Here is a 27,781-nt window from a genome sequence, read left to right as displayed (position 1 = left end):
CAGGTCCCATTTTAGCAATTTTTTGCCAGTGGTTTGAAATTTTTTAGAAAAGATGGAACAGGAGAGAAGAGGCTAATTTTCGTGTCATGTTCGTCTAACTTCTCTGACATGAAAGGATGCCTACTGTCTCCCCACTCCCAGTTCTGTGTTCCAAAAGCTGAGATGCCTATGTGATTAGGAGCCTTGCTTCATTTCAGAAGGTATCAGAAGTTCCAAAAGGCATTTATGTGAGGCACCTAATTAGAGCCTAGGTAGGAAGGGAGAGCCATTTGGTAAAGGCATCAGATTTTAAACTTTTGCTATTATCTGTGTTATCTTTACAGTTACAGATAAGCATTGGCACTACTGAAAAAAGACGGTCATATGATTTTAAACTTGTGTCCCATAATGGGACATTACTTATTGTGTGCCACGGATTCTATTTTAAAATCTTGTAAATATCTTATGATAGTAGAGTCATAGTCAAGGACCAGCAGTGTCAGTGTCACTAGGAGCTTACTAGAAATGCAGAATTTCAGGATCCCACTCCAGACTTCTTGAATCAGACTCTGCATTTTCATAATCCCAAGTGATCTGTGTGCGTGTAAAAATTTAAGTAGAATTGGTCTACATTCTAGACTCTAGCATATCACCATCTGTAGGTGGAATATTTAAAGCACAATTGGTCATAACTGATACACCATTTTACTCAAAGTTTTAAAGTAATATTCTGTTCCTGAAGAAATCTTACTGTGTTACATTTTCCTTGGTTAAAAATGTGAACTTATTAACCTCAATTTTCTTAGGTGTCTCCAGACTTTTTAAGTTAGGATTATTTTTGATCAACAAATCATAATTGTATTTATGGGGTATACCTCAATTTTTATAACCATTTTCCTGTCCTTGTCTTAGCTTAAATGTCCTCTCTTTGGGGAGGACTTTCTCATCATTCAGCCTAGCAGAGCCCCTTCCCCCATCCTTTGCTAACATTAACACTTTGTTTTATTTTTACTTTTTTTATTTTCTGATATTTCATGTTTTGCGGGTGTCCCCCACTGGAGTGTAAGCTCCATGGGAGCAGTGACTGACTTGTGACTGTTTTATTTCCAGGGCCAACAGCAGTATTAATGTATAGTAGGTACTCAATAAATATTTGTTGGATTTATATCTTTTTTAAAAAAATATAGTGGCTTCTTTCAACCTCTAAGAGGCTCTGTTAGTGAACAATAAATGTCAAGGACATGTCTAGCAGTTCAAATCTTTTGGCAAGTTACACAGGTTTGGCCCTCAATTCCTTAATAAAAGTGTGTGACTCTGCTTCATATTGGAACTGAACCTGTGGAGCTGTAGTGACCTCTACTGACTCTGAGGGGAACTAAGCAATCTGAAGGAGAAAAGGATGATCCAAAGGGTGGCTGAAAGGCAGTACTCCTCCCACTACACTTCTGCCCAGTAAGTCCTGTTCTCTGGAGGCCACAAAGGTATTTGCTGCTCACCCTTCATCTCTACACAGCGCATCACGTGGCTAGGGTTGGGAAAAAAGCCTCAGTTTTAGTGAATGATCTAAGAGATAAAAATGAAGAAAAGGACAAAGTCACAAGATTTTAAAAAAAGAAAAAGATAGATAATATGAAATGGCAGAAAGCAACAATGCTTCTTATCCCTCCCCCCAACAAGAACTCCCCCCAGTCAAAAATAACAGAGCACACAGAAAGGAAAGTATAATTTATATGTACAACCAATAAACCTGATACAGAAGAGGGGATCAGGACAGACCAAGAGTGGGTGTGAAGAGAGACTGGGAAAGGGGCAGCAAGAAAGTGAAGGGGCAGCGAAGAGGAAGTGGGGGGTTCGCCATGCAAACTGCCACTCTCCCCGGCCCTTCCTGGGAAGGGGGATGTGCCCACCTCTCCCTAGCCTGCCCTCCACTATTTTGCTCTGGTCCCAAAGGCAAGGTAGGTCCCAAGGCCCTGACTAGGCCCCCTGCCTGACCTACTCAAATTTAGTCTGTATCCAGGCCATGAAGGGGGAAGGTGTAAGTCCTCCAGGGACTGAGCCCCAGAGCTGGGGGCTTCCTCCATGTCTGGCCTGCTATATTCTCTCCCACCCTTCTAGGTTACCTGGGTTCCTAGAACAGGTTGGGGAGCTCCTCTTTGGCTTGAGGGAGTATCACCCAACCATTACTCTTTTTGTAGGGGTGGTGCTTGGTCCCTAGGGAGAGGGGAAAAGATTCCCAACACAAGATGCTGGTACACAGGAGGTAACTGAGCCAGTGAATGGCGCCTTTATTCTGAGGCTGAACAGCAATTGACTCCCTTCTTGGTAACTGCTCCACCCTCCATACGGGCAGAAGTAGGGGAAGGTAACATGCAGCCACCCCTTCTCTTCCCTTCTTCCCTCCCAGAGCTCAATTTCATCCCTCTCTAAAAGTCCACCTCCTCTCTTCAAAGCTCTTTTCCCCATAAAGTCCTAAAGGCCAGGCAAGGCTAATCCCCCATTTCTGCAGGAGATGGAGCTGGTATTGCAGGAAAAAAGACGGGGGAGGCTCCACCTCTTTTCTCCCCACAACCATTTATTGGGAAGCTGCGTATATTCGGTGGGGGGCAGTGGGTAAAAGTACTCAGAAAACCCTGCTAACCATCTCCCACCCAGACCTCTTCTCACCAGCACAGTCTTCAAAGCTTGGTGGGAAAGGTGCATGGGAGTGGAGAAAGACAAAGGGCCCTTCTTGAAGAGAGGAGCTGTAGAGAGGGGCAAAGGGGCTCCTAGCCCAGCGGTGACCCAAGGGGTGGGGAAGGCGGAGGGTTAGCAGTAGGCCCCAGAGCCTGAGCTGGGGGTCGGCCTCGGGGACGGGGCCTGGGTGAAGGGCAGGCCTGGGATCCAGTCAGTCGTCTATACAGATCACCTCCCCGGCTCGGGGCTCCTTCCGATCCAGCCCGTCTGACACCAAGGCCCCCACCATTTCCTTCTCCTTCTTCACCAGCACTGGAGGGCCGTTGGTGGCGGCTGTTTGGGAAGGGGGTAAGGAAAGGTCAATCCCACATCATTCCCAAACATCACTTTCTGGCAATACTATATTCTCACTTCTAGGTCACCTCCTGCCACTTCCTGTTGTCCCAGGTCATTTTGGGTGGGAAGACCAGGATGAACCCCTCTCCCTGAGATTCCACTTTGTACCACATGACTGAACATGTTCTAACTCACTATACCCCTTCTGATTTCATATTCACTTTTCTTTGAAGTAACCCAGATGGAGGAGGCTTGGGTAGAAGATACCAAACCAGAGAACCACTAAAACCCTGGAGGAGGTTTTGACAATGGGGATAGAAGAGGGCTTAAGAAAGGGATGGGAAGAACAAAGCCAAGAACAATTCTACTCCATAAAACACTAGATATGGCCAAGGACATGAGATGGATTGGAGCAGTGAAAGGGCAGCTGAGCAGGGATGAAGCTTGGCAAAGGAGGAGAGGGAGAAGCAGGGAGTAGGAAACTACCAGCTGACCTGTGATGAAGGACCCTGCAGGCATCTGGCTGTAATTGGCGCCTGCGGCGGCCAGGGCCCCTACGGGTGCGGTGCTGAACGCCACCCCGTACCCCGGAGGTGTAGCGTAGGGACCCGGGGGGAAGGCCTGGAATAGAGAGCAAGCTGAAGTTAAGAGTTAGTCCACAGTATGTGAAAGGAAGCTGTAGGGGAGACATTATGAGCCACACTCCAGAACTACTGAGGATGTAACATACAGGCAGGGAGACTCACTTAAGGATGCAGACTGTGTTCTATCAAGTTGTTTTTCCACATTGTATAGGATTCTGGTGGAAGTGTTTATATGTGTGCAGGAGGAACACCAACAGGGAAAACGAGTTAGGGGGAAAGAGGGTTACCGGTGTGGGGTGAGGCTCCGTGCCCTTGCTGGCCAGCCGGCTGAGGATGCTGCGCTCGGACATCTGAAGGCGGGCTGCGATGGGGGGTATTCGGGACAGCGTGGCTGGCAGGCGGGTCACGTCCGCCTTCATGTCGCTCAGCAACTCCTCCAGCTGGTTCAGAACTGGGGCCCGGGCCACGGAGAAAGAAGGGCAAGAAAAAGACAGGGAAAGAGAGAGATGGAGCCAGAAAAAGAGAGGAGTCAGATGGACAGACATAGTCAGAAAAAGAAGAGGACACAGACATCAAAGAACCAGAGACCAAGAAAGTGACAGAAGTAGACAAAAGAAAGAAGCAACTCAGAGGAAAAGAAAAAGTGTCAGGAAAAGAGAGAGACCACATCACCACAGAGGACAGATGGAGAAAAGGAAGTGAGAAAAAGGGAATATGGAGAAAAGGGAGAGAGGAGAGGATATTGGAAAACATGGGGGCGGGGAGTCGTCAGAACATCCCATACTGGAAGAGCCAGGTTTAGGGTTGGGGATGATGGGGAGGAAATAGGAGGCATGGGAGGTGGTAAGTGGTATCAAAGCTTTAAGGAATCAAGGTTTTAATACGTAAGGGGAAAGGGAGGTTAGAAGGTCAGTATTACGGATTCAAGGAATTAGAACAGGGATCAAAGGGGCCAGGAATCAGTTACTACATCAGACAGGATTAAATGGTTAGAGGGCTCTGGGATTTCATCTATCATTATCAAGGTAAGAGGGGATGGGAGGAAGGGTTGAAGGTCAAAGGGAAGTTTTGTGGGGTAGGATCAGAAGGTCAGATGGGTGGTAGTTTCTGCCTCATGGGGTGAATGAGATGTGAGGGAATGTGATTTGTGGAATAAGAGCCAAGGATTTTTGTGGCATATATATAGGCCAAGGCCCCGAATTGGATGGTGGCATATATATAGGCCAAGGCCCCGAACTGGATGGTGCTAGCAGTATGGCAGGCGTGCAATTCCACTGCCAGTGAAGAGGTCCCACTGTGTGGGGGGACATGAAGTCTGGGGAGGTGTCTTTATTGGGCACTCATGTGAATACTATCAGGCATGGATGAGGGTTTGCTTGCACAAGTCCTAGAGGCTAAAAACCAAGGGGGTGTCAGGTAGGTCGGGGGCGGGGTTAGAGGTCAGAGGGGGGTGGTTCAGAGGGTAAAAGGGTTGGGGGGAAGATTTTGAGGGGTGCGGGGTGAAGACTTACGCAGCGTTGTGGGCCCTCCCCCGCGCGGGGCCGCCGCGGCCCTTACCCTTGTGCAGGACGGCGTTGGCCGGCTTGTTCCCCGCCAGCGACTCCTTGGAGAGGTGCTGGTGGCTCTCGGCCAGGCACTCGGCCTCGGCGAAGCGGGCGTGGAGGGCCATGGCGGGGTGCGCCGGCTCCTGTGACAGGTTCAGGTAGGCCGCCCGCCGCAGCTGCTCCTCGATCACCAGCGCCTGCTCCAGGAGCTGAGGGACCAGGGATTGGGGGTTGAACACAGGGCTCTGCCAGCAGTGGGTAAGCGAAGGAGGGGACAGACACAGCACTGGAGACCCACCCTGCCCTCACTGCTGGCCCAGAGCACCCCAGCTCCACACCAACTACAACCCAGCATCAACCCTGACCCTGACCAGAGTCTCAAACACAAGGGTTACACTTTGGTCTTGGCCTCAAGCATTGCCTCAACCTTCTTCCCTAGGTTCTGACCAGGTCTAGTCTCACTTCCAACCAAGCCCCTCTACAATCCTGTTCCTCTCCTCCCTCATTCCCACCTTGAACCTCCGGGCCAGGAACTTATTTTTCATCTCCAGAAAGTTCCCCTTGTTGGCTTCAGTTTTAAATGGCTCGTTGATAATGGCAAACTGAGCATCATTCTGAATGTCTTGCCACCGTGCATAGCCATGGCTGCCGATGAAGGAAAGGGGACCATCAAGGAATTTAACAGGGATGGGCTTGGCTGTAAACACTTCTTCCCTTTGGCCTGATCTCCCTGAAGTACGGCATGAACACCCCTTCCCTGGATGTGAACTTGTCTTCACTATAGTTCCCCTCTTTCCAGGTTGAGAGAACACTTTCCTTCTTGTATTTGTATCAAAGGATACAGGACAATCCCAGCCAGAAGCCAATAGTCATGTCTTCGGTGCCAGATTTCATTGAGTTTCCCCGAGGAAATAGCTGCCCGTTCCTCATTCTGCCATAGCGTGTGAAGCTCTGAAAAGAGGGCAGCAGACAGAAGAGGGTATCAGGGGTTCGTAAACCATACGCAGCTCAAAAGACAGGTAGAGACGCAGAAACAGAATAATGGAAGAGTACTAAGAGCTCCGTAAGAAGAATGGGTAAAGGTGAAGCTAGGGGTTAGGAATGGAATTAGTTGTGAACAAGGTTCAAGTTAGGATTAAGAATAAAGGTGGAATTAGAGACAGCTCTGGCAGTAGGAGGTACACTTAAAGATTTACAGCAAGGATAAGAGTCAGCATGCACCACTTCATTGGAAGTTACTTGGAATTAAAGGTAGCAGGAAGCCTCAGGCAAAATGAGAAACCCCACAAGGGTGAGCAAACCCCACAAGGGTGAGCAAACCCCACTGAGGAACAGAGAGAAGCAAGAACTCTCCCCACCTGTGAAACCACCATCTGCAATATTGAACATGAACCGGGGCTTCTCTGTCTTCTCCTCGCGTCGCCCATTGGACCGTGGCTCGTCTCGAGGAGGCCCTGGTCGAAGCTCCCGGTCACCTTTTACATCTTCTGCTAGGACAGATTGGGCAAAGCTCATGACTCAGGACAGTCTACTTCCAGGCCCCAAGACTACTTACTACCTGTACTGTACTGAGCAGCTACCCACCCAGGACCCAAGCATTCGCTCCCCCAGACTCCACCTCCCCTGATGCCCTCTTGGACCCAGGGGTCCATTCTTTCCACCCATTACCTCTCTTGCCCAAATCCCCTGCTTCCCCCTCCGGCCTCTCCCTGTGCTCCTGTCCATCCAACGGCTTCTCCTCCCCCCTTTCTCCTGGCGTCGATTCTGTGGCTGTGGGAGGGGGTAGGGGATAGGAAGGGAGGATGTCACCCTCGTCCCCTGACCCCAGAAAATAGAACCCCCATATTCTAATCCCCCATCATCCCTAAGGCCATGCACCTACCTGACTTCTCTCTGTCCCCTCGGTACCCAGGTTCAGGCTCCATCTCTCCAAGTACCCCTGGCAAGTCATCCTCTAAAGGAATCTTCCTTGGCTCCAGCCGCTCCCCAAGAGATGGAGCTGGGCTGGGGACATCAGCCTAGAAGAGGACAAGGGAGTCAGGATGAGCCAAAGGGCTCCCAGGCACCTGGCATTCAAGATCCCCCCACTACTCCTCCCTGGGGGAAGCCAGGTGAGCCACACACCTCTGTCTCCATCTTCTCCCCAATTTTGCTATTCTTCTCTGGCTTCTCCTCCTGGTTTTCAGCTTCCTCCTTCTCAAGAGGTGTCCTTAGGCCCTCTCCCTTCTCACTTGGAGCTGGAGTAGCTGCAGGGAGGGCAGAGTGAGGAAGGCAGAGGTTTCCCTACCCTGACTCCTGACCCCATTTTTGTCTCTCCCATCATTCTGACTCCTGATTACCAGGTTTAGAGGTGCAGGGACTGTTGGTAGCAGAAGCCTCAGGAGTGGTGGGGGACGTTTTGGTAGGAGAGGAGGCTCTGGAAGAACGCTTGGAGTCAGCACTGGGGTCAGGCATCAGCTCCGGCATTGACCAGCGCCCATTGATGTGCTCAAACTCCTGTACCTGGGGTAGAGGGATGGGGGTCAGCTCCAGGCACTGGACACGCAGGAAGCCCTGGTCCCCTCTGTCTTGCACCACCATGAGTCTAGAACTCAGGAACAGAAGGGAGAGGAAGGACAGAGCCTAAGTGGCCAGCTTGATTATTTGGGTGAGAGGAAAACTGATACCTTCTTCTTGACTAGAGACATGACTCCAATGCGGGTCAACACCTGCTGGCGACTCAGTCCCTCCCGAGGGACCCCATCAGCAAAGGTTTCAGAGCCGTCTGCCCCAGGTTCACATAGATGGCGCATGAACAAAGACACATAGGCCCTAAGGAGCATGGGAGTGAGAGGAGAGGGGAGCCTTAGAAGGGGTACAGAGCAGTGACGGAGGCATAGGGATTACTAAACCCCTAACCCTCAAACTCCCCAGGTGCTCCAGGGCTCCCCTGGGCCTTTTACTCTGTTACCAGCCCTTTAAACTGTAACTGCCTCAATGGCCTCTCCCCTGTCTTTCCTGTCTCCTTGCTCTGGGTACTTCATTCCTGGGCCCCATCAGTTAGCTCTTCATCCTTTTCACCAGCTCCACCTGCCAGGTTATCGTGGCCAAGTAAATGTGAGGCCAGGACAGCCCAGGCGAGGCTCCTTACGTAAACGCCTCTCCCCGGGAGAGGATGCCTGGCCCCTCTACTCTAGGCTCGGCTGAGGGGAGGTGGAGTAGGCTGAGTCCACCCCCCAGGAAACCAAGCCAGGAGGCATTGTATGGCAGAGAGGGTGATGATCAGTTGAGTAAGGTCACATCATATGGCGGCCAAGAGGAAAAAAGTAACAGCCAAAGCTCTTGCCCTTGCATCCAACTCGGCTCCATATCACCCACACTCACTTAAACTCCTTCTCAGTCTTGCCCCTCAGGTCCCGCACCAGCCACTGTGTGGTGAAGGCATCCTGTGGTGGCATCCCCCAGCGCATCACAGCGTTGAGGAAAGCCTTCCGCTGACGAGTGTTGAATCCCAACACCTGAGGGTGGAGCAAGGAAGCAGTGGTGATGAATGTGCAGGGAGTCATAGGTCTTGGTTCCTTCTGTCATCAGTGACCCAGGCCCCAATTTCCAACCCCTAACCCTCATTCTCTCCTTAGAGCACTCAGAGAGGTCTGGGTCCAACTCTCACCTCGATGTTGCCCCCAACTCGGGCCAGAAGTGGAGGCAGTGGCTTATCCTTTTCATTCCGGAGCTGCCGCTTTGACTGTCGACGCCCTGAGGGTGGGGTTGACACTGGTTAGTTGATCCATCTCCTCTGAGCACCAGTCCTCCCTCAACACCCCATTCCCACAAGACACAGAACACAAGAACGGCCTGTGTCATGTTTGAAGCACTTCTAATTCTTTTCCAAGCACTTCCAGAACTACTAACCCAGTGATCCTAAAAAGTATCAGGTCATATTTAAAAATAAATAGCAAATATTTGACACAGGAAGATTACCAGTGGGAATGTAAAATGATGTAAACTTTCTTGACCTAGGCATTGAAGGCTATGTGGTTCTACACTCCAAATTTTAACAGTGGAGAGATTATGAACATTTCTTCCTTTCCCCTTATTTCCAATCTTTAGTTTTTCCAAAAAAAGAAGACTTTTTTTTTTTTTTTTTTTTTTTTTGTTGAGACAGAGTCTCACTTTGTTGCCCAGGCTAGAGTGAGTGCCGTGGCGTCAGCTTAGCTCACAGCAACCTCAGACTCCTCGGCTTAAGCGATCCTACTGCCTCAGCCTCCCGAGTAGCTGGGACTACAGGCATGCGCCACCATGCCCGGCTAATTTTTTCTATATAGATTTTTAGTTGTCCATATAATGTCTTTCTATTTTTAGTAGAGACGGGGTCTCGCTCAGGCTGGTCTCGAACTCCTGACCTTGAGCGATCCACCCGCCTCGGCCTCCCAGAGTGCTAGGATTACAGGCGTGAGCCACCGCGCCCGGCCAACATTTTTTATTTGTATAAAAACAGTGGGCTTCAAGGAAACTGGGAAATGAAATGGGAAGAGCTGAGGTAAAGTCAGGAAAACAAATGCCACCTTCAGGACGTTCATCGAAGTCTTCATCCTCCTCCTCTGACCCCACCGAATATTCTGACTGGTTATCTGTAAGGATAGAGGGCTCAGTGGTCAGTGAAGACTATCTGGATAAGCCTGTGCTGTGGCTCTTCCTGCCTGGATTCCTCCCTAGGAGACTCATCTACCTCTACTGTGGCCTTGGCCCTTCTGATGGTTGCTGGATCACTGCCTGCAGTCTGACTGTAGAGCCATGTGTCCTGAACCATCTCTACCCATCATCCACCTTCAGTCTCTGAGTACCTCTGCCACTCTGACTCCTACTGACCATTCTCTAAGCAATGACCCCTGGGTGTCCACAGGATCCCTTTGCAACCACCAGATAGATAGTTTAAGTCACCTGTAAACCCACCTGGTCTCCAGGTAGTTTCTAATGACCGTACCTAAGCTCTCTCTTTTAGGAGGGGAAGGCTCTGACCTCTAGGCCTCTCTCTTTTCCTCTAAATAGCCCCAGCCTCCAAGCCTCATCACTTCTTTCCTTTTCACTTCTTGCATCTGGGGCAGTCCTCACCTTGGTCCTCCTGAGCAGCATCATTGTAGTTAACTTGCTTGCGAACCCGCTTGCCTTTGCCTAGATTCCGGGCTAGGTCTTCCTGCTGTTGTTCATAGTGATGCCTTAGAAGCTTCTCCCAGTAGTCAGGATCCACATTCTCCTCCTGCTTGATAATCTCTCGCTCGATTTCCTCAATCTGAAGGGCAGCAGAATTAATGCTGGCAGCCTCTTTCTTCACCAGTCCTTCCACCACAACAAAATTCCTAGTCTCCTGTCTCAGCTGAATCCAGTCTAACTGCTCCTAGATCTTAACTCTGCATAAATTTTCTGGACATTGCACATTTTCCGTATCTCTTAACTGCAATATGCTTCTCCTCCTTGTTCTTGCCCTCTTCTCTAAATCTCTCCTCTAATCCCTTCTGCATTTCTCCTGCACTGACTCAGAACATACCCTTGTGTGTTTACCAATACTTTCTGTGCCTAAGTCTCTGTTAGACTAAGAAGTCATTTGAGGTCCACTACTGCTCTTTACTGGGTATTAGGGTAAGAAAACAAATCAAAAATAAGAATGAAGGGGGACTCCCCTATTTTAAAGCCTAGTAAAGGACACTGCCCTTCAGGGATGGCCTGGGATAGACCATGTCTGGCCCCAAAGCCTCTCACCTTGTCTTCTTCCCGCACAACATACTGTGCCACCTTGAAGGAGCTGAGATACTCGTTCATGTTCTGCACATCGGTGTCCTCAGTTGCATCCTGATTCCGGTCCAACAGCCGAGCGATGGCCTCATTGTCATAGTGAATCACACTGCTGTCCTCCTCCTTGTTCTCCCCTGGTGAACAAAGGGAAATCTGGGTTCCAACCTTAAGCACAACTTAGAAAGGCCAGAGGAAAGCCTCTACTCTGCTTCCTTTTCACGGGAGCGCTGGAGAAGGCTCTTTCCCTGGGAGCCAACGTTGAGGGTTTTCTGTTGTAACCCTGCAGGCAAGGAAAGAGGCCAACCTTCCTCCAAGAACTACTGAGAAGAAAGCTCTTCTTCAAAGGCTGCAGAGAGGAGTTCTCCCCCGCCCCCCACTCCAGGGGGCGGAGAAGAGCAGTGCTTGTGAGAGAGCAAGGGCCTGCTCTCACGGAGCTGCAAAAAAGGTTCTCACCCTCATTTTCATCCTTAAACAGCTCCTCGGTGCCAAATTTGAGGATGTCGTCAAGCTCCTGCTTGGACATGGAGCCTGCCTTGGAGCCCAGGCCAGGCCGCACCACCAGGTGTGTCAGCATCATCTTTCTCTTGGCCACTTGTGTGATTCGCTCTTCCACTGACGCTCGAGTCACAAACCGGTAAATCATCACTTTGTTGGCCTGGCCGATCCGATGAGCCCGGCTGAAGGCCTGCAAGGTGGGAGAAAGTGGGGGTGGGCCAGAGAAGTTGCAGAGGAGAAGCTGCCCACATACTTGGGCAAGAAGGCTGGCATAAAAGGGTCTTCTTCTCTCCCTGAAGAGGTTTATATCTGACCCCAGAGAACAGCCCCCTCCGTGATCCCACATCTGCTTGCTAAGTGGTGCAGGGGTTCCAGGATGTGAATTCCCACCTGGATGTCATTATGGGGGTTCCAGTCAGAATCAAAGATGATGACAGTGTCAGCAGTGGCCAGATTGATGCCTAAGCCCCCAGCTCGCGTGGACAGGAGGAAGCAGAATTGTTGTGCCCCAGGAGCTAGGAAGTGAGAGTTAGGAGATCAGGTTTTTCTTGTACCCAGTAGTTCTGTCCATCTGCTCCTAGATGTTCCCTGACTATAAACAACCATGGCCCCAACTCAAAGCCTAGGTGTCCAATATCCACACCAGTCCCCCTCCCATACCAGGGACCTAGCACAGGTTCCTTGGGCCTCCCATACCTACCAGGGACCAAGGCATCTCCCCCTCACCATTGAACCGATCGATGGCCTCCTGCCTTAGGGCACCAGTGATGCCACCATCAATGCGCTCATATTTGTAGCCTTCATAGTCTAAGAAGTCCTCTAGCAAGTCTAACATTTTGGTCATCTAGAACAAGAAAGAGAAAAGGAAGGAGTCTAGAATGATGAGTCAGTGGGATGGCCTGTCTATTCTAACTATCCCTTCACTCTAACTCTACCCCAATCCTTACACTTGAACCTCTGCCCTGTCTTAAGCACCCTTAAGACACCTATTCCCCTACTCCCCAGATCCTCATTATTCCATATTCTTGCCACACTCTTTTGCTTTAAGGTCATTTCTCTTATGGCAGAGGTTCTCCTCTGAGAACCATTAAAGTTTTCAGGGAAATTTAGAAACAGCCTGAAAATTTGTATAAAATTATATAATTGTATGTGAAGTTTTCTGGAGAATGGACCTATAGCTTTAATCAAATTTCCAAAAGATCCGTGCCCCTCACCCTCCCATAAGGTTATGAAATAGTACCCGTCCCAGAGACCCCCAGGGAGAAGGCAGATGGCTAACCCACACCCCTCCCCCAGTCATCTTAAAAGGAACTGGACTAAAACTTCTAACAGATTTAAGAACAGGGATCAGAGGCCAAGAATGAACTAGCTATACCAGAAACTCTTATAGGTGGAACCTCCTAATCTATCACACCAGAGCAGCAACAGGAAGGAGGTAAGGAATTAAAGTCTGGAAGGTAAGGAGAGGGAACAGAAAGCAGATATAAAGAGAGAGTTAAGGCGATGGGTTACCTGCGAGAAGATGAGTACTCTGTGTCCTTGCTCCTTCAGCTTCCGCAACATCTTCTGCAGCAGCATGAGCTTCCCAGACGACTTAATAAGTGCCCCACCCTCATAAGCCCCACTGGGGAGTTTTGGGGACTCCTGAAAATAAGGGAAGAATAAGGAAGAGGAGAGGGTCAGGAAACACGTCCCCATGTTCTTACCGTGCCTATAAAGCCAGAAGCCCAAATCTAGCTTCCAGGGCTTTCCAATTCCTACTCCTCTCAGGGGTGTAATTCCTGGCCTCCCAGTCTATCCCCACCCCTAGGGCTCAACACCCACCCCCTAGGCCCCCACCTAAATGCTGAGAACCAGGCATTTGATCAGTTCCCTGCTCTTTGTATCTACCATAGCAGCCACAGGAAAGAGGTATGGATGGTTGCAGCACTTCTTAAGGTCCATCATGATGTTAAGCAAAGACACTTGGTTCCCACCACCTCGAGAATTCAAGGCCTCAAAATTTCGAGTCAAGATGTACTTGTAGTATTTCCTAAAAGCCAGGATAGGGGTACAGAAGAGACATAATAAAGGAAGCAATTACAATATTGCACTTGGAAAGCTGCCACCAAATCCCCAATCCCTAGTCCAGTCCGCCTTGCATCTCACTTCTGCATGGGGCTCAGCTCCACTCGAACGATGAGCTCTGTTTTGGCTGGCATGTTCTTAAAGACGTCTGCCTTGAGCCTCCGCAGCATGTGTGGCCCCAGCAAATCATGCAATTTCTTAATCTGGTCCTCTTTGGATATGTCAGCAAACTCCTCCAGGAAGCCCTCCAAGTTACTAATAGCCAGAAGAGAAGAAGTGAACAGGTTGTCAAGTTCCTTGCCCTTGATCTCAGGCTCTATTCTCCACCTCAGATTAATCCTCCATCAGATCATTTTAGCCACTCCACTTACTTAAACCTCTCTGGAGTGAGGAAGTTCAACAGATGGAAGAGCTCCTCCAGATTATTCTGCAGTGGAGTCCCTGTCAGCAGCAACTTATGATCTATCTTGTAGCCATTGAGGACCCTGAAAAACTAGAAGATGGGGCAAGGAAAGGCAGGAGAAAGGGGCAAGTGGTTAACCCACAGCATCAACCTTTCCCTGCCCCCTGCTCTCAATTCCCTCAGAATCAGAGGCCCCAAATCCCTGGTCCTCTCCCTTTTCTAACTTGGACTTCTCCCCTGAGGTTCCCAGGGACCCTGCCTCCCAGACTGCAGGAAGTCCCCAGAACTTTAAGGACCAGGGTAAGTGGGAGTCCACAGCCCCAAGTTTCTTCTAGGAATCTCACTCACCTTAGACTGGTTGTTCTTGAGTCGATGGGCCTCATCTACCACAAGACAGGCCCAGCAGATGGAGCCAAGTGCTGCTTGGTCGATGGTGATCAGCTCATACGATGTCAGGAGAACATGGAACTTCACCTGTGCCTCCCTCTGCCAACACAACCGTTGCCCACTTGGCTGCTACCTGACACCCATGCACCTGTGCACCCAGCCTCCATTCTTCACTCAGACACCTCGTCCTGGCTGTGAGTCCCAAAAGGAGCCATTTATTCTGTCCTCCAACTTCAACTGTAAGCAGGGATTACTGACCACAGCCCCAAACTTCCATCCCCATGTCCAGTACTGACAGACCCAAGTATACCTCTGGGAGTACCTGCCATATCCCTAGGATGGGAGTGCAGAGGAGCAAGGACAGGTGGAGGAAAGGAGGGAAAGGGGGAATAAAGGAACCGAATTCCTAGTTGGGGCAAAGAAATGACAGTTCTGAGGTTCCTAGAGATGAGGTAGAGGGGCTTACCTTCATCTTAAAAGCTTTCTTGCCACCTTTGATGGCGTTGTCCTCAAAGGAGAACTCATTCTCACGAATAATGGCCCGGCTGTCTTTGTCACCCGTGTACGTCACCACATAGAACTTGGGTGCCCACATCTGGAACTCCCGCTCCCAGTTAATGATGGTGGAGAGTGGGGCACTCACCAGGAAGGGACCTTTTGTGTGGCCCTGGGAATCAAGGGTGGGGGGCCCATTAGTCAGGCTTGAGGTTGTATACCCCAGTCCCCTGCCTGCCACACCCCTCTACCCTCCCCACTAGTCCAGGCTAGGCCTCAGCCCAGCTATCCCCATCAGGGGCTAGAATCCAGTACCTCCTTATAGAGTGAGTAGAGGAAGACGATGGTTTGTATGGTCTTGCCCAGCCCCATCTCATCAGCCAGAATGGTGTCAGTGCCCTGGGCCCATGAGAAGCGCAGCCAGTTCAGCCCCTCCAGCTGATACATGTGCAGGGTGCCTCCAGTGGCTGTGATAAACCGTGGCTGAGTCTCGTATTTCACTGTAGGCTGCAGAGTCAAGAAGTCAGAAAGCTCAAGGGAACAGTCAGCAGCTCCTCTGGTATTGGTCTCTTCCTCCCTAGCACTGATACCAACTTGGATTATAATTCCCTCTACTATGACCTGAGTTTATGAAAGTTCTAGTCTTAAGTCCCTCCCCCTCATTCCTTAAAACAATACCCAGCAGCACGATGGGGACGGGCTAGATGGTGAAAGAGCCCCAAGTGGGCTATCTCTAGTGGCTCTCTCATTCTTATGCCAAAATTGTTAGCCACTCTTGGGGCAAGGCTGAATGCTAAAGGAAGAGCCACACTGTTCAAAGAGCTTGTTGAAACTCTGGGAGTTCTGTCAATAAACCCGAGGAAATCTTCAATTACCATGGTTCCAGAAACAGGAGAAAGGCCAACTGAGAGGACTCACATCGTTAGTAGGAGAACTGGGAGGCCCATCACCCTGCAGCTCCTTCTTCTTCTTCTTATACTTGCGGGGCTGGGCAGGGTCTTCCCCCATAATTAGTTCTCTGGAAAAAGAGGGTCTAAATGAGGCCTGGTCCTTGGGATGCCCCCTTTTCTTTTCTTAACCCATTCCAGACCTACCTCCCACTGTCCATAACCTAGATTTTCTCACATTTCTTTTCTTCCAGGCTCTTAACCCTTGCCCTTTGGATTTTACCTGAAGAGGCAACCCTCCCCACCCCTGAGCATCCTCTTACCCATTACAGGGCAGATCTTATTTCCATTCCTTCCACTGTCTCTTTACCACCCCAAGGCACTGAGCCCAGGCTGCCATTGCCCTAAACTCTAGATTGAATCCGTCCCTACTTCATGCTGGAGGTTTAGCTTCCATGCCACTAGCCTCAGACTCCCACTGATCCATGACCTCTCTCCCTCACCGGTGTCTCCAGTAGCTTTGCTTATGGTCTTCATATTCAGGGATGTTCATTTCGTCTTCTTCCCATGTGGACTGGTCATACGGCAAGTCCCTCCACTTCACCAGATAGTGGTAATTCCCCTTTTTATCCACACTGTGGGGAGGGGGCCAAGAGGAGGAGCAGGATGAGAAAAACAACATTTATCAAAAACATAAAGTAGGCCTGATAAATGCAATTATTAGCAAACATGCAGAATTTGTCACCTAACCCCCAATGGTGGGCTGCTAGAAGGGAGTTTACAATGGTTGAAGTACTACGCTCTAGCCTTTTCAGGATGGCATCCTAAAAATCTACTATCATAAAACATTCCAACATCATTTGTTCACCCAGCCAGTAAGTATTTTCCTCATGGAACTCATACTCTACTGGGGAAGGCAGCATTGAAATAAACAAATATAATGTTAGGTAATAATAAGTACTATGAAAAAGAAATACTCAAAACATTGGTATGGATGAATCATGTTTCTCATGTTTTGCTTTCATGTCCCCATCCCCAGACTCATGTGCCATGTCTTATGCTACTCAAAATTAGAGGAGGAAAGGACAATAGGGGCAGTGCTGGGCTGGACTTTTCTCCTGGTTTCTCCTGTCCTCTTGGAGGAAACAAGGCCAGAAGGGTTGAAGTGCGAGCAGGAGTTATCAAGGCTAGATCAATAATTTGGTTAATCAACAAACAAATGCTAACATGGGGCCATCACCACAATAAGAATAGTGTCATATCCCAGGTCAGCCTTCCCACAGACCGAGGATTCACCTGTGGTTGATGATACGGTGGACAGTCATCCACTCTGGCTTGATGCCAAAGCGATAGTACTTCTCCTCCATCTCAGCATAGTGTGGATCTTTCACCTTGCGCTTGTCACTCTTCCCATCATCCTCCCCAGAGCCGTAGTCCAGGGGTGGAGGCTCATCCATGTCATTCTTTCGCTGGTAGTTTCGGTACATTACCAAATGGAAAATCTCCAGCTGATGCACAGAGGAAAGAGGAAGAGATAGTCCCACTATCCAGAGAGGATGACAGGGAACAAGGAAGAGGCCAGCAGGGGCAGTGGGATGGGGAAAGGGAGCTATGAAAGAGGCTGGATGAGAGACGAACCAGTAAAGGCCAAAGCAAGAGAGTAAACAAAATCAAACAGACATAACAGGGTCAGAAGACGGGCTGGGTGGGGCTGAAATGAGGAAAAGGAGGCAGGGAATGGGGCTATTATAAAGATAGGGGATACTGATAAAACATGGAAAAAGAGAAGAGATAAATTTAAGAAAGTCTATGTTGTATCTAAGGAAACGAAGCTAATAGAGATAGAGAAAGAGGACTGGAGACCAAGAGAATCATATATGGAAACTAAACAAGTAGGTAGGGTATGAGGACCAAAGACCTGAAATGATAGGCAACACAAAAGGTATGAAAGCCCTGCGAACAGAGGGGTAAGAGAGTGAGAATGGCAGGGAGCAGAGGGTCACGGGGAGAGGAAAAGGAGAGGACCTTGTACCTGAAGCTCCTTGGCCCAAGAGCAGTGCCAGTAGGACAGTCCTACCCACTTGACAAAGAACTCTCGCTCCGATCTGCCTTGAAGGGGACGGGGGGGTGGGACATCAGGATCCCCATCTGTCTGTTGAGGGGCTGGCACTGCCACAGGTGGCTCCCCCCACCGCCAATGCAGGATCTTCTGCACACGACCCTTCAGCACAGGGCACTTTGGGATGGACATATACAAGAAGGAAGAAAGAAAGAGGCAGAAAGAACCCATCATTAGATTAGAGAATAGTGGTCCCACAAGCGTGGGGGAGAGCAAAAAAAAAAAGGAATAGTTGGACATTTGGGCCCCAGTGATGGCTGGGGGGCGGGGGGTTGGGTCTGACAGTAAACACCGAGAGGAGATGATTCCACTCACTGTGCATCGGGGACACAGCCATTCACCATTGGGGATGTCAGGCAGGGGAGGGTTCAGACAGTGAATGTGGTAGGAGGAGATGCAAGCATCACAGCACAGGAGCTCCCCGCCATCCTTGCACACACGGCAGTACTCCATGTGATCATCCTCTTCTTCCTTCTCCCCTTCTTCTTCCCCCTCCTCTTCGTATTCTTCATCCTCTTCCTTGGCCTCCCACTGTACCCCTTCCTTCTCCTGGGAGGCCAAGGACAGACACAGAGACAGATGGAAGAAAGAGATAAGGGCCGGGCACGGTGGCTCACGCCTGTAATCCTAGCACTCTGGGAGGCCGAGGCGGGAGGATCACTTGAGGTCAGGAGTTCGAGACCAGCCTGAGCAAAACCAAGACCCCGTTTCTACTAAAAAATAGAAAGAAATGATCTGGACACTAAAAATATATAGAAAAAATTAGCCAGGCATGGTGGCGCATGCCTGTAGTCCCAGCTACTTGGGAGGCTGAGGCAGAAGGATTGCTTGAGCCCAGGACTTTGAGGTTGCTGTGAGCTGGGCTGACGCCATGGCACTCTACCCCGGGCAACAGAGCAAGACTCTGTCTCAAAAAAAAAATAAAAAGAAAGAAAGAGATAAGGAGTGAGACTGGAAGATACAAGCAAAGACTGGACACCTGAATCTTACAAGTACAGAGAAGACTGGTGGGAACTAAGGAACAGGACACCCCAGTTTCCAAAAATGTTGTTTCTGAGGCAAAGGGATGAGAGAAAGGAACAAACTAGGATTCTGGACACTTGAAAATCTCATCTGCTACTGATAAGCCCAGACATCTAGGGGCAGGAAGAGGATAACTGAAACCAAGGAGGAGAGACGGATGGGTAGGTCCTGAGAGCCATAAGATTCTGGGTACCAGGTACTTACACAGTGGGGACAGCTCCATTTGCCCTCAGGAGCCCGGTCAAGCTCAGGATCAAGGCAGACGAGGTGGTAGGCACGAGGGCAGGTGTCGCACAGAATAATTTCCCCACCCTGCTGGCACACCTCACAGTAGTCCTGGTGATCCGTCTCGTAGCCATCAACCTCCTCCTCCCCGGGCGCTGCAGGACAGCCCAGGACTGTCATATACCCCAGTGGAGGCAAACGGAATGGGGGTGAAAGAAAGGAAAGAGGCAGAGATCGGGGGGAATGGGGAGGGAGAGAGAGAAAAAGTAAGAGAGAGAGAGAGAGAGAAGGGTTGAATAGAAAAATCAAAATTGAAAATAAGAAAGACAACAAAGGAATGAGAAGAAGGCAGACTGACAACATCACACACAGCCAACATCCCTTACCCTTCTTCTTCTTCCTTCCTGGCCGGCCTCTCTTTAGTTTTTTGGCACGGACAGGGCCATCAGGCCGGCCTGAGGCACTGTGGACACTGCCACTGTCCAGGTCTGACTCCTCAGCCTCTGGTTCGGGGCCCTCGTCACTCTGAAAAACATACTGCCCATAGCCCCATGGCTGTCAGCAAGACAGACTTGATTCCACTCCCCTCCCCAGGCCTTTGGCTTCCTGCTCCAGTTGCCCTCATGGACCCCTATCTCTAGACGCCAGCCCTTGACCCCCAGGTGTTTAGCAGACAGGGCAGGGGTCACTCACTGAGCCTCCCTTCTTCCTCTTCCCACCGAGCAGCCCTAGTTTGATTTTGAGTGGTGCCATCTTCTTTCCCCGAAGCTTCTTGCGTCCGTCAGGCACTCGGGGGCTCTTACTCCTCCTCTTATGGCCTGGACCTGAATGAGGAGTGGGAGTGAAGGGAGAAAAAGCAGAGGTCATAACACATCCTGTAACAATAGAGGTCACAGGGGCCTCTGGACTCCTCTGCCGGCTCAGGTTTCACTAAGACCCACTTCCTGGAAAGCATTTCTTCTCCAGCAATCATGGCTAGGAAAGCAAGAGATCTAGACTATAATTTGAAGACATGCAGTATAGAAGGCTGGGTGACAGTTGTTAGAAGGAGAGGTTTCCTACCTTTGCCCTCTTTGGTTTTGGCTCTTCGGATGGGTGGGGGCTGGATATCAGCAGCAGGGGGTGGTGGAAGGACAGGGGGTCCTGAAGGTGCTATGGGGGTGGCCGATGAGACAGCAGCTGACACCTGCTCAGCTACAGCTGCTGCTGCTGCTGCTGCTGCCGCCGCCACAGCAGCTGCTGACCCCTTGAAGGGGTTGTTGGCGCTGAACTCTCTCCACTTGGCCCCAAGGATGGTCATCATCTTAGACATTGGGATCTTAGGATTCTTCTTAGCAATTAGGGGCCTGTAAATATAGAAGCAGAAAACTCAGACCCTTCACAGATGGTCTGGGAACACTGCCATCTCTCCTCATCAATTAAGTCTATGTACACGCTGGGATTCCTGGGTGGTGAGAATATGTCCTATTAAGAAAAACATCCATTTTAAAAAAACAAATTAATAAAAAGAAATTTAAAAAATCAAGAAGTTTTTAAAAAGCATAAAGATTAGAAAAAATTTAAAAGCACAAAAGGTAAAAAAGAAAAAAGCAAACAAAAAAGTATAACACCTATAAAAATACTTTACTTTTGCACCCTACTTTACAGTTCATAAAACTACTTTCATATACATTATATCTTACTTCAGCCTCACAGTAATCCTGAGTTGTTATGATTCTCTGCATTTTACTGGTGAGTTCCTTGGGCCCTGAAGAAAGGCTCCGATGGGATGGAGTCTAAGAGACGGGCCCTGAGTGGGGCACTGAACTGAGCTCTTGTAAGGACATGGGTGACCCACAGTGCTGACAAAAGCACCATTTTTAGCAGTGAGGTAGGAGAGGTAACAGAACTAACGACAATCACCAGTTACTGAACATTCCCCAGGGGCCAGGCACTGACTGTACTGGGCCTTCCATTCATTGTTCCACCAAATCTGCACAGACTCACATGATATATGTACTATTATTATTACTATTTTACAGAAAAGGAAATGGAGGATCAAAGAAGTTTTTAACTTGCCCAAGATGACACCAGGACCTGAACCTCAGCAGCTGCCTCCAGGGCACAGAACTGCTGTGTTAAAGTGCCTCCCCCAAAAGACATCTCCACCATTCTCTACTTTATTTTCTACTCTACTACCCTCTACCCTCCTTCAAGAGCCACTGAAGCTCAGGTCCTGCTGCCAACAACACAATGTTCATTATTACCAGGGCCTAAGGAGGCAGCAGGGCAGAGGACTTGATAACCAAGCAAAAAAAAGTTCAGGAACACTGATGGTATCTCTCAGGTCCAGTCTAGAGAGAAGCCATGGAGAAGATGGACCTGCTGGAGCAGGGGACGGCTCACTATATCCTGTCCTCACTTTATTCTGTTGCTATAGAGTTTTCTAACTTAGCACTGGAATCATGATCTCCCCTAAGTGAAGAGTTTTTAACTGGGATCCTTGGGTCCTCAGGAGTCCAGGAGCTCCCTGAAATTATGTGTAGAATTTTGTATATACGTGAATTTCTCTGGAGAGCAGTTTCTTAGCTCTCATCAGATTCCAAAGAGACTAGGGCCTCCCTAAAATTAAAAGTGTCTGTTCGAGAGTATTTCTCAGTCCTACCGCACCTCATGAACTGGCTAAAGGCTTTGTAGTTGGTAAGTGTGTGGTAATCCTCCTCAGAGAACACATGCTCCACATCCTCCAGGCCCCAGGTCAGAAGCAGAGTTGCTGATGACTTTTGTTCCACCTGCTGGGAGACAGGGGGCTTCAGTGAGGTGGGTGCCCCTCCAGCCCCTATTCTGGGGCCCTCACACATGCCTCTACCTACGATCCAGCTTCCCTGGGCTTTCGTGCTTCGCTCTCCATCCTCCAGGCCAATCCCCATCCCTCACAAACTATAGTTTCTGGGGCTTTCCCTCTCTTCTCATGCCTATCTTTAATGCAGATTTTTCACCCTCACACTCTAATTCTACTCACCTTTTGCCCCCCATCTCCCTCCCCTTTTTTCCGCCGCTTTGTCTTCTTCTCCTTTTTTTCTCGGTGCTTCCGTCTTCGCTTCCGACCTGGTCCAGTTCCATATTCACTACCCCCACTTTCTGACTTCTCCCGGTATTCATCTCGTTCCGAGCCAAATTCCTCCTCACTATCCTAAGAAACAAAAATAAAAATAACATTTATTCATCCTTACCATGTTCCAGGAACTGTTCTTAGCAGATAACATATTTTATCTCTTTTAATCTTCACAACAATCCTATGAGACAGTAACTAATCTATTTTTATTCACTTTTTACAGACAAGGAAACTGAGGCACAGAGAACTAAATAAATGGCCCAGGAAGACAGGTGACTGCTAAGTTCTAAATTCACGCATTCCTCCTCCAGAGCCTGTGCTTTCAACTGCTTCTCTTTGGTGCTAAGGCAAGTCACGTTGACAACTGGGCTCTTCACTAGGTTGTAATGATTTAAATTAGGGTCCCAGATCTGTGAGATAACAGGCCAATGGCCTGTGAGAGTGGGGGTCAAGCCTCCCTGGCTTTAGGACACACCTTCCACCCTGTAATCATGACCAGAGGAAAGGTAGGTCTCTGAGAATGTAGGCCTCATGAGCCTTGCTATCGAGTTAGGAAGCTTTTTTTTTTTTTTTTTTTTTGGTGAGACACAGTCTCCTTCTGTCACACCAGCTAGAGTGCAGTGGCACAATCTAGCTCACAGCAACCTCAAACTCCTGGTCTCAAGTGATCCTCCTGCTTCAGCCTCCCAAGTAGCTAGACTATAGGCGCACACTACCACGGCTGGCTAATTTTTCTATTTTTCGTAGAGACAGGGTCTCACTCTTGCTAAGGCTGGTCTTGAACTCCTGGCCTCAAGTGATCCTCCTGCCTTAGCCTCCCAGAATGCTAGGATTACAGGTGTGAGCCACCACGCCCAGCCAAGTTAGGAATTCTTGACACTTACACGCTTCTTGCGTTTTCGGGGTTTTCCTGGCTTGTTCTCTTTCTGCTTCTTGGGTCCTCGTTTTCTCTTCTTCACACCCAACGCTGAAGGTAGCAGCCGAATGTCATCTTTATCTTTGGAGCAGAAAGCACCAGAAAACCTAAGCCTCTACATTCTCCATCTCTGAGGCCCATGACTGCCCCCTTCCCCACCTCCTCAGTTCCCACTCTCTAGGAACTCAGGCATTAACTCCTCCAAACCCTGCCTCCCTTCACTGGATGCAAACAGAGAGTATTTCGAGTACTCTGGGATGCTCTGGTTCTGAATGGGAGGTCAGGGGTCAGAAGGGATGAGCAGCCAAACCACTCCCTTCTCTTCCCTCCTACTAACAAGGGACCAGGCTCTAGGCCACAGGCTCTGACTGTGGCAGGTCCTTTCAGTCGCCGCCAGGGCTCCTCCTGCCTTCCACCTCACTTCGCCAGCTGGCATCCTGCCCAGGAACTGGGGAAGCCATGCCCAGCTGCTGGCCTGGCCTGACCCCAGCACTTGGAGTGGGGAGACACAAGCTGGCAGCTCCCTAGGCCAGATGCTGAGAAGGGAGAGCCAAAGGTGGACACCTGGGTTCTCACACTAACACCCTGGGGCCCTGACATCCTTTTTGCCAAGAGGGAGGCCTCTGTTTACATTTCCTCGGATAATCACCAGGCATCCTGTCACCCCAACACAGTCCTGCAGGAAAAGAAATTCCTCAGCTGGTCATTTTCACTTCTTGCCCACAGGATCACAGCATCTGCCTCCTTCATCACACCCTAATCCTACAGGAAAAAAGTCTCCACAATTCCTCCTGCCAAGTAGCCTGGAATCTGCTTTCAAATCTATTTCCATATCCCTGCTCCCTTTCAGAACTTAGGAGCCATATCCTTTGTTCCCTGGTCTCACCCCCCACCTCCAAATTTGTCCCCAACATCCTGACCCATTCATGTACACACAGTATGGTAAATCCAACCAAAGACATAGGCACAGGGAGACACATTTAGCATCAGCTTTCTCAAATGCATGCATGTACACACACACATTTGGGAGCACAAATCCAGAAGGCGGCCTGTACCTGCTTCAGCAGGGCTAGGTCCCTGGCTTTCTCTCCAGATGTCTCTGTCAGACGGCCCTAGGCAGGTTCTTCCCTGATGTCCCCCTACCTCATTCTCTGTGACCCATGCTAGTCTGTGGTGGCTTGTGGGCCAGAGAGTTACCCACATAGCGGAGGAACCACACAGACATGGGGCCCTGGAGCCCTGGTTCTCCTCCCTCCCCCACTAAGCACTAGACTAACCAGCCAGACCTGTCTTGTTCAGGCAGAGGCAGCTGCTGCAGGAGAGGAAAGCCTGGGCTTGGCTCAGCCTCTTGCTCTAGGACACACAATCCTTCTTTCCTCAAAAGAAAATTTGCCACAATTAACACCGGAGGCCTTGGTTTCTACTGCCTCAGAATCAGGGCATCTCCTTCTTTCAATGCTACTTTTCCTCTTAACTCCAGCATTCTGTGTCCTCTTGAGCAAGGAAGACACTCTAGGAGTGTGTGAGTATGTGTGTAGGGGGATAAAAAGGAGGAAGGTATTGTAATAGGAAGTCAGTAGGCGCCATACCCGAGCAGCGGCTCCCCCTGACCCCAGGGACTTCGGTTAACATGAACATGGAAACGGAGGCCGCCAGGGCACTGGCAAGGGCAGGCCAACTGGCTAAGGATCAGGAACATGGCCTAGGCCACCACCAGCCGGGGGTGCGCCACAAGCCCTGGGACCTGAAGGCTGCTTCACTCCACGCCCCGCCCCAGCGCGAGGTTCCCGAACTTGGGCAGACGTCGGTGGCGGGAGAAGCAAACGGAGAACGGCGAGGAAAGGCAAGGGAGGGTAATAAAGCAAATCTAAGTCCCCACCTCGGTCTCAGCAGCCACTCAATGCTGGCCAGGAGCCCAGACTCTCCCACATCCCCGGCTCGGATCTCGGGAAGGCGGGGAGGGAGGAAGGCGCAGGGAGGAGGGCGCAGGGCGGAGCCTGGCAGACGAGAAAGCAGGAGGAGCCTCGGCCGAAGCCTCGCCTCCCGCCCGCCCCTCTCTTCTCCTAATCTCACCATCAATCTCTCACACATATATTTATTTTTTCTCAAATTCCCCTCCCTCCCCCACAACGAACCACCATAATAGGTCTGCTGCACATGCGTACTGCATGCAGGGGGTGGGTTTGTATTTTCAGACCTTTCGCAAAGAAACTACCAGAATTTTCCGCACCACCCACAATCATTCCCCACCCCCACCCCCAAGGAATCACATCTATATATTATGTTATATTATTTCTCTAGACTTGCCAGAAGGGGGAGGGAGAAGAAATGAGTTTTTGGCTTCCTGCTCCCTTCCCCCACCGACACGAGTGCTATTATTTTAAACGTTTAACAATGTAGGGAGACTGGAGAGAGGGGGAAGGGATAAAATTGGTCTTGGGCAAGAATGTAAAACAAAATGGTGAGAATCAAAGCAGTCAGAATGGAAAACAATGGAAAGCTCTCATATGTACAAATGCATATTCTAGAAAAGGATGAGGGAGGGCAGCCTGAATAAATTTCCTTAGAGGAGGGTTATTTTCCCCACACTTAGGTAGACAGAAATAATGAGCGGGCTAAAAATATTTTCCCAAAGTTTTACCTCACAAAGTCATCTGAGGGGGTGTATCTGGGTCACTCATTTGACTTAGCGGAAGGGAGAGAAAATTGCCCTGGGGGAGAGGAGAGGTGGGTTTTCATTTCAAATATAAAATTTAAAAAGCATCTGACGTTTCTTCTCGTCTATTCAAAAGCAGAGGGTAAAGGGGAGGAGTAGAGACACAAAGACCCATCTCAATCTTAGTTCTTTCACGCTCCCCTCATGTACCCAGATCCGGACCAAAACCGACTAAACACCACACTCCAAGTTCCCATACAAACAGGTGAGAGCTGCCCGCCCCCTACCAGAACCTGACATCCTTTCTTTCCCAATTTTCAGCACCTCTGCTGTAGGCAACCCCTTCCCCACAGCCTTTATTCCTTCTGCCTCCTGCGAAAGCAGTGGGCTCTCTGGGATAACTTTTTCAAAACTTTTCCTTTTTCAGACAGCCTGGGGGGGCGGGGAGACTTTATCCAATTTCCATTAGACACATATCCTTCCCCCGACCCACAAGAAAGCACCCTACACTCCCTCAAAGGTTGTCTCAGCTAGACGGGAACATTTGCCACATAAGCCACACGGATCTACATGACAGTTTTACAAAGAGACTGGTGTTCGCCGTTTTGAAGTTTGGTGCATTTGTGCCGCATGGCAGCCAGAGGCCTGGGGGTGTGGGTGTCCCCTTCCGTTCCCCAAGCTCACCTATCCCAAAGACTACCGATCCCTCCACGAGGAGGATGGTCTGTCCCCTCCACCACTGGAGAGTGCTGCCAGGGGACTTGTCATCCCAAGGAAGGGGTGCTGAGTGATGGTCAAGCTGCAGAACAGCTGGGTGGGCAGTTCACGCCCCCCAACGTGGTCAGGGTGTGGGTGGTTTCAGCCAGAGAGTGAGTGACAGTGAATGGCAGCCACGTGAGAGTCACAGCTGGGCAGCTCGGCCACCCCAGACTGGCGGGGTCATGAGGGGGTGGACTGCCCCCCCCCCGCACTTGACACAAAAGAGCCCAGAGCCGAGGCGAGGTGAAGGGGGTGGGGCTGGGGGCAGCTCGGTCCCCAGACTCTGCTCTCCCCATTGCAAGCTGGGGGGAGTAGCGGGTAGGCTCAAGTCTTACTCCAGGAAGTGGTCTGCGTGGAGTGTGGCCACCACCTGCCCCTACTCATCAGCCGCCCACAAACATTCACACGACCCCTCCCCTGCGTGCCACCGCACGCCCCTCAGTTGGCGGGCACCGAAGTCCCCGCGGGTGGAGGGGGGCCCGATGGACACCGTTCCCCTTCTGCTTGCCCAAGTCCTGAGTGAAGGGAAACAGGGCCGCGGTCCGCTCCCCACGCGGAACCCCTACTCTCCCTCAGTCCAACCCCACAGGGGTCCCGAGCCCGAGGGGCGCTCGCGCGGCCGCCCCTCCCCCACGCACCCCTCCCCCACGCCGCCGTCCGGCCGCCAGGGTCTCCGCGGTCCCTCGTTCGGCCAGGGAGGGGGCCCTGGCTTCGCCTTGGCCGTTTCCTGCCTACCCCCTCCCCGCCGAGGGTAAAAAAAATATCTCCTCCTCCTCCTCCCCCGAAAGCCGCGACCGAGTGGCCCGGACCGCGCGCGCAGCTCGCGCCCAGCGCTCTCCAGCCGGGGCGGCGGCGGCAGCGGCAGCGGCGACGGGGGAGGGGTGCAGCGGGGGAGGGGAGGAGGCCCGGCCCTGCCGCCGCCGCCTGCCCGGACCGCCCGAACCGCCGCGGGGCGACGGGCCCGAGCCCCGGATTCGCGCCGCGGATTCGCCTCGGCTCGGCCGCGCGGTGGGTGCCTCGCCCCCGCCCGGCCTCGCGCGCCCGCGGCTCCTACTCGGGCTAGGGGGGGAGTCGGGGCGGCTGCTTACCTGGCGGAGGGGGCGGCGGCGGCGGGGGTAGCGGTGGCGGCGGCGGCGGCGGCGGGAAGAGGTGGCAGCCGGGGGGGCTGTGGCGGTCGCGGCCCCGGTCGTGGCCCGGCCCGCGTCCGAGTACTCCCTTGTCGTCGTCCTCCTCATCGTCCTCGTCGGGCGCCTCCACCTCCTCCTCCTCCTCGTCGCCCTCTTCTTCCTCCTCTTCTTCCTCCTCCGACACCACCATCTCCTCCTCCTCCTCCTCCTCGTCCCTCAGAGGGGAAGCCATCCTGTGGCTCT

At 50.9% G+C, this 27,781-nt stretch overlaps 2 protein-coding genes and 1 non-coding gene across 3 annotated transcripts in view; 1 reads left to right on the top strand and 2 right to left on the bottom strand.

Moving 5' to 3' along the window:
* Window positions 1-1,689: 1,689 nt before the first annotated feature.
* Window positions 1,690-27,781, bottom strand: CHD3 (chromodomain helicase DNA binding protein 3). Its single transcript, XM_069482031.1, has 40 exons — window positions 27,500-27,781; window positions 22,965-23,077; window positions 21,988-22,158; window positions 21,636-21,760; window positions 20,049-20,332; window positions 19,680-19,810; window positions 19,373-19,523; window positions 18,966-19,159; window positions 18,054-18,287; window positions 17,652-17,855; window positions 16,916-17,127; window positions 16,123-16,254; window positions 15,651-15,750; window positions 15,048-15,239; window positions 14,704-14,904; window positions 14,199-14,336; window positions 13,819-13,940; window positions 13,529-13,702; window positions 13,271-13,412; window positions 12,893-13,024; window positions 12,107-12,224; window positions 11,771-11,895; window positions 11,339-11,570; window positions 10,853-11,019; window positions 10,208-10,385; window positions 9,661-9,726; window positions 8,766-8,851; window positions 8,480-8,613; window positions 7,783-7,927; window positions 7,456-7,618; window positions 7,241-7,362; window positions 6,999-7,134; window positions 6,785-6,886; window positions 6,475-6,603; window positions 5,959-6,067; window positions 5,629-5,761; window positions 5,130-5,325; window positions 3,860-4,023; window positions 3,483-3,609; window positions 1,690-2,985 (listed from the first exon to the last, which is right to left on the bottom strand). The coding sequence occupies exons 1-40, from the start codon at window positions 27,768-27,770 to the stop codon at window positions 2,864-2,866; spliced, it is 6,177 nt and encodes a 2,058-aa protein (XP_069338132.1). The 5' UTR covers window positions 27,771-27,781; the 3' UTR covers window positions 1,690-2,863.
* On the bottom strand, window positions 8,209-8,347 carry LOC138392784 (small Cajal body-specific RNA 21). The gene has a single exon (XR_011235058.1). It is a non-coding gene; the product is annotated as a small Cajal body-specific RNA 21 (non-coding RNA).
* NAA38 (N-alpha-acetyltransferase 38, NatC auxiliary subunit) overlaps window positions 27,185-27,781 on the top strand; it is a 30,394-nt gene continuing 29,797 nt past the window's right edge. Inside the window, exon 1 of the mRNA XM_069482036.1 lies at window positions 27,185-27,419. The gene's annotated coding sequence lies outside the window, so the exon portion shown is untranslated. The remainder of the gene's footprint in view (window positions 27,420-27,781) is intronic.

The sequence above is a fragment of the Eulemur rufifrons genome, chromosome 9 (genome assembly GCF_041146395.1).
Source record: "Eulemur rufifrons isolate Redbay chromosome 9, OSU_ERuf_1, whole genome shotgun sequence".
NCBI lineage: Eukaryota > Metazoa > Chordata > Mammalia > Primates > Lemuridae > Eulemur > Eulemur rufifrons.
Note: the sequence above shows the minus strand (reverse complement) of the source record. Positions and strands in the feature narration are given on the sequence as shown.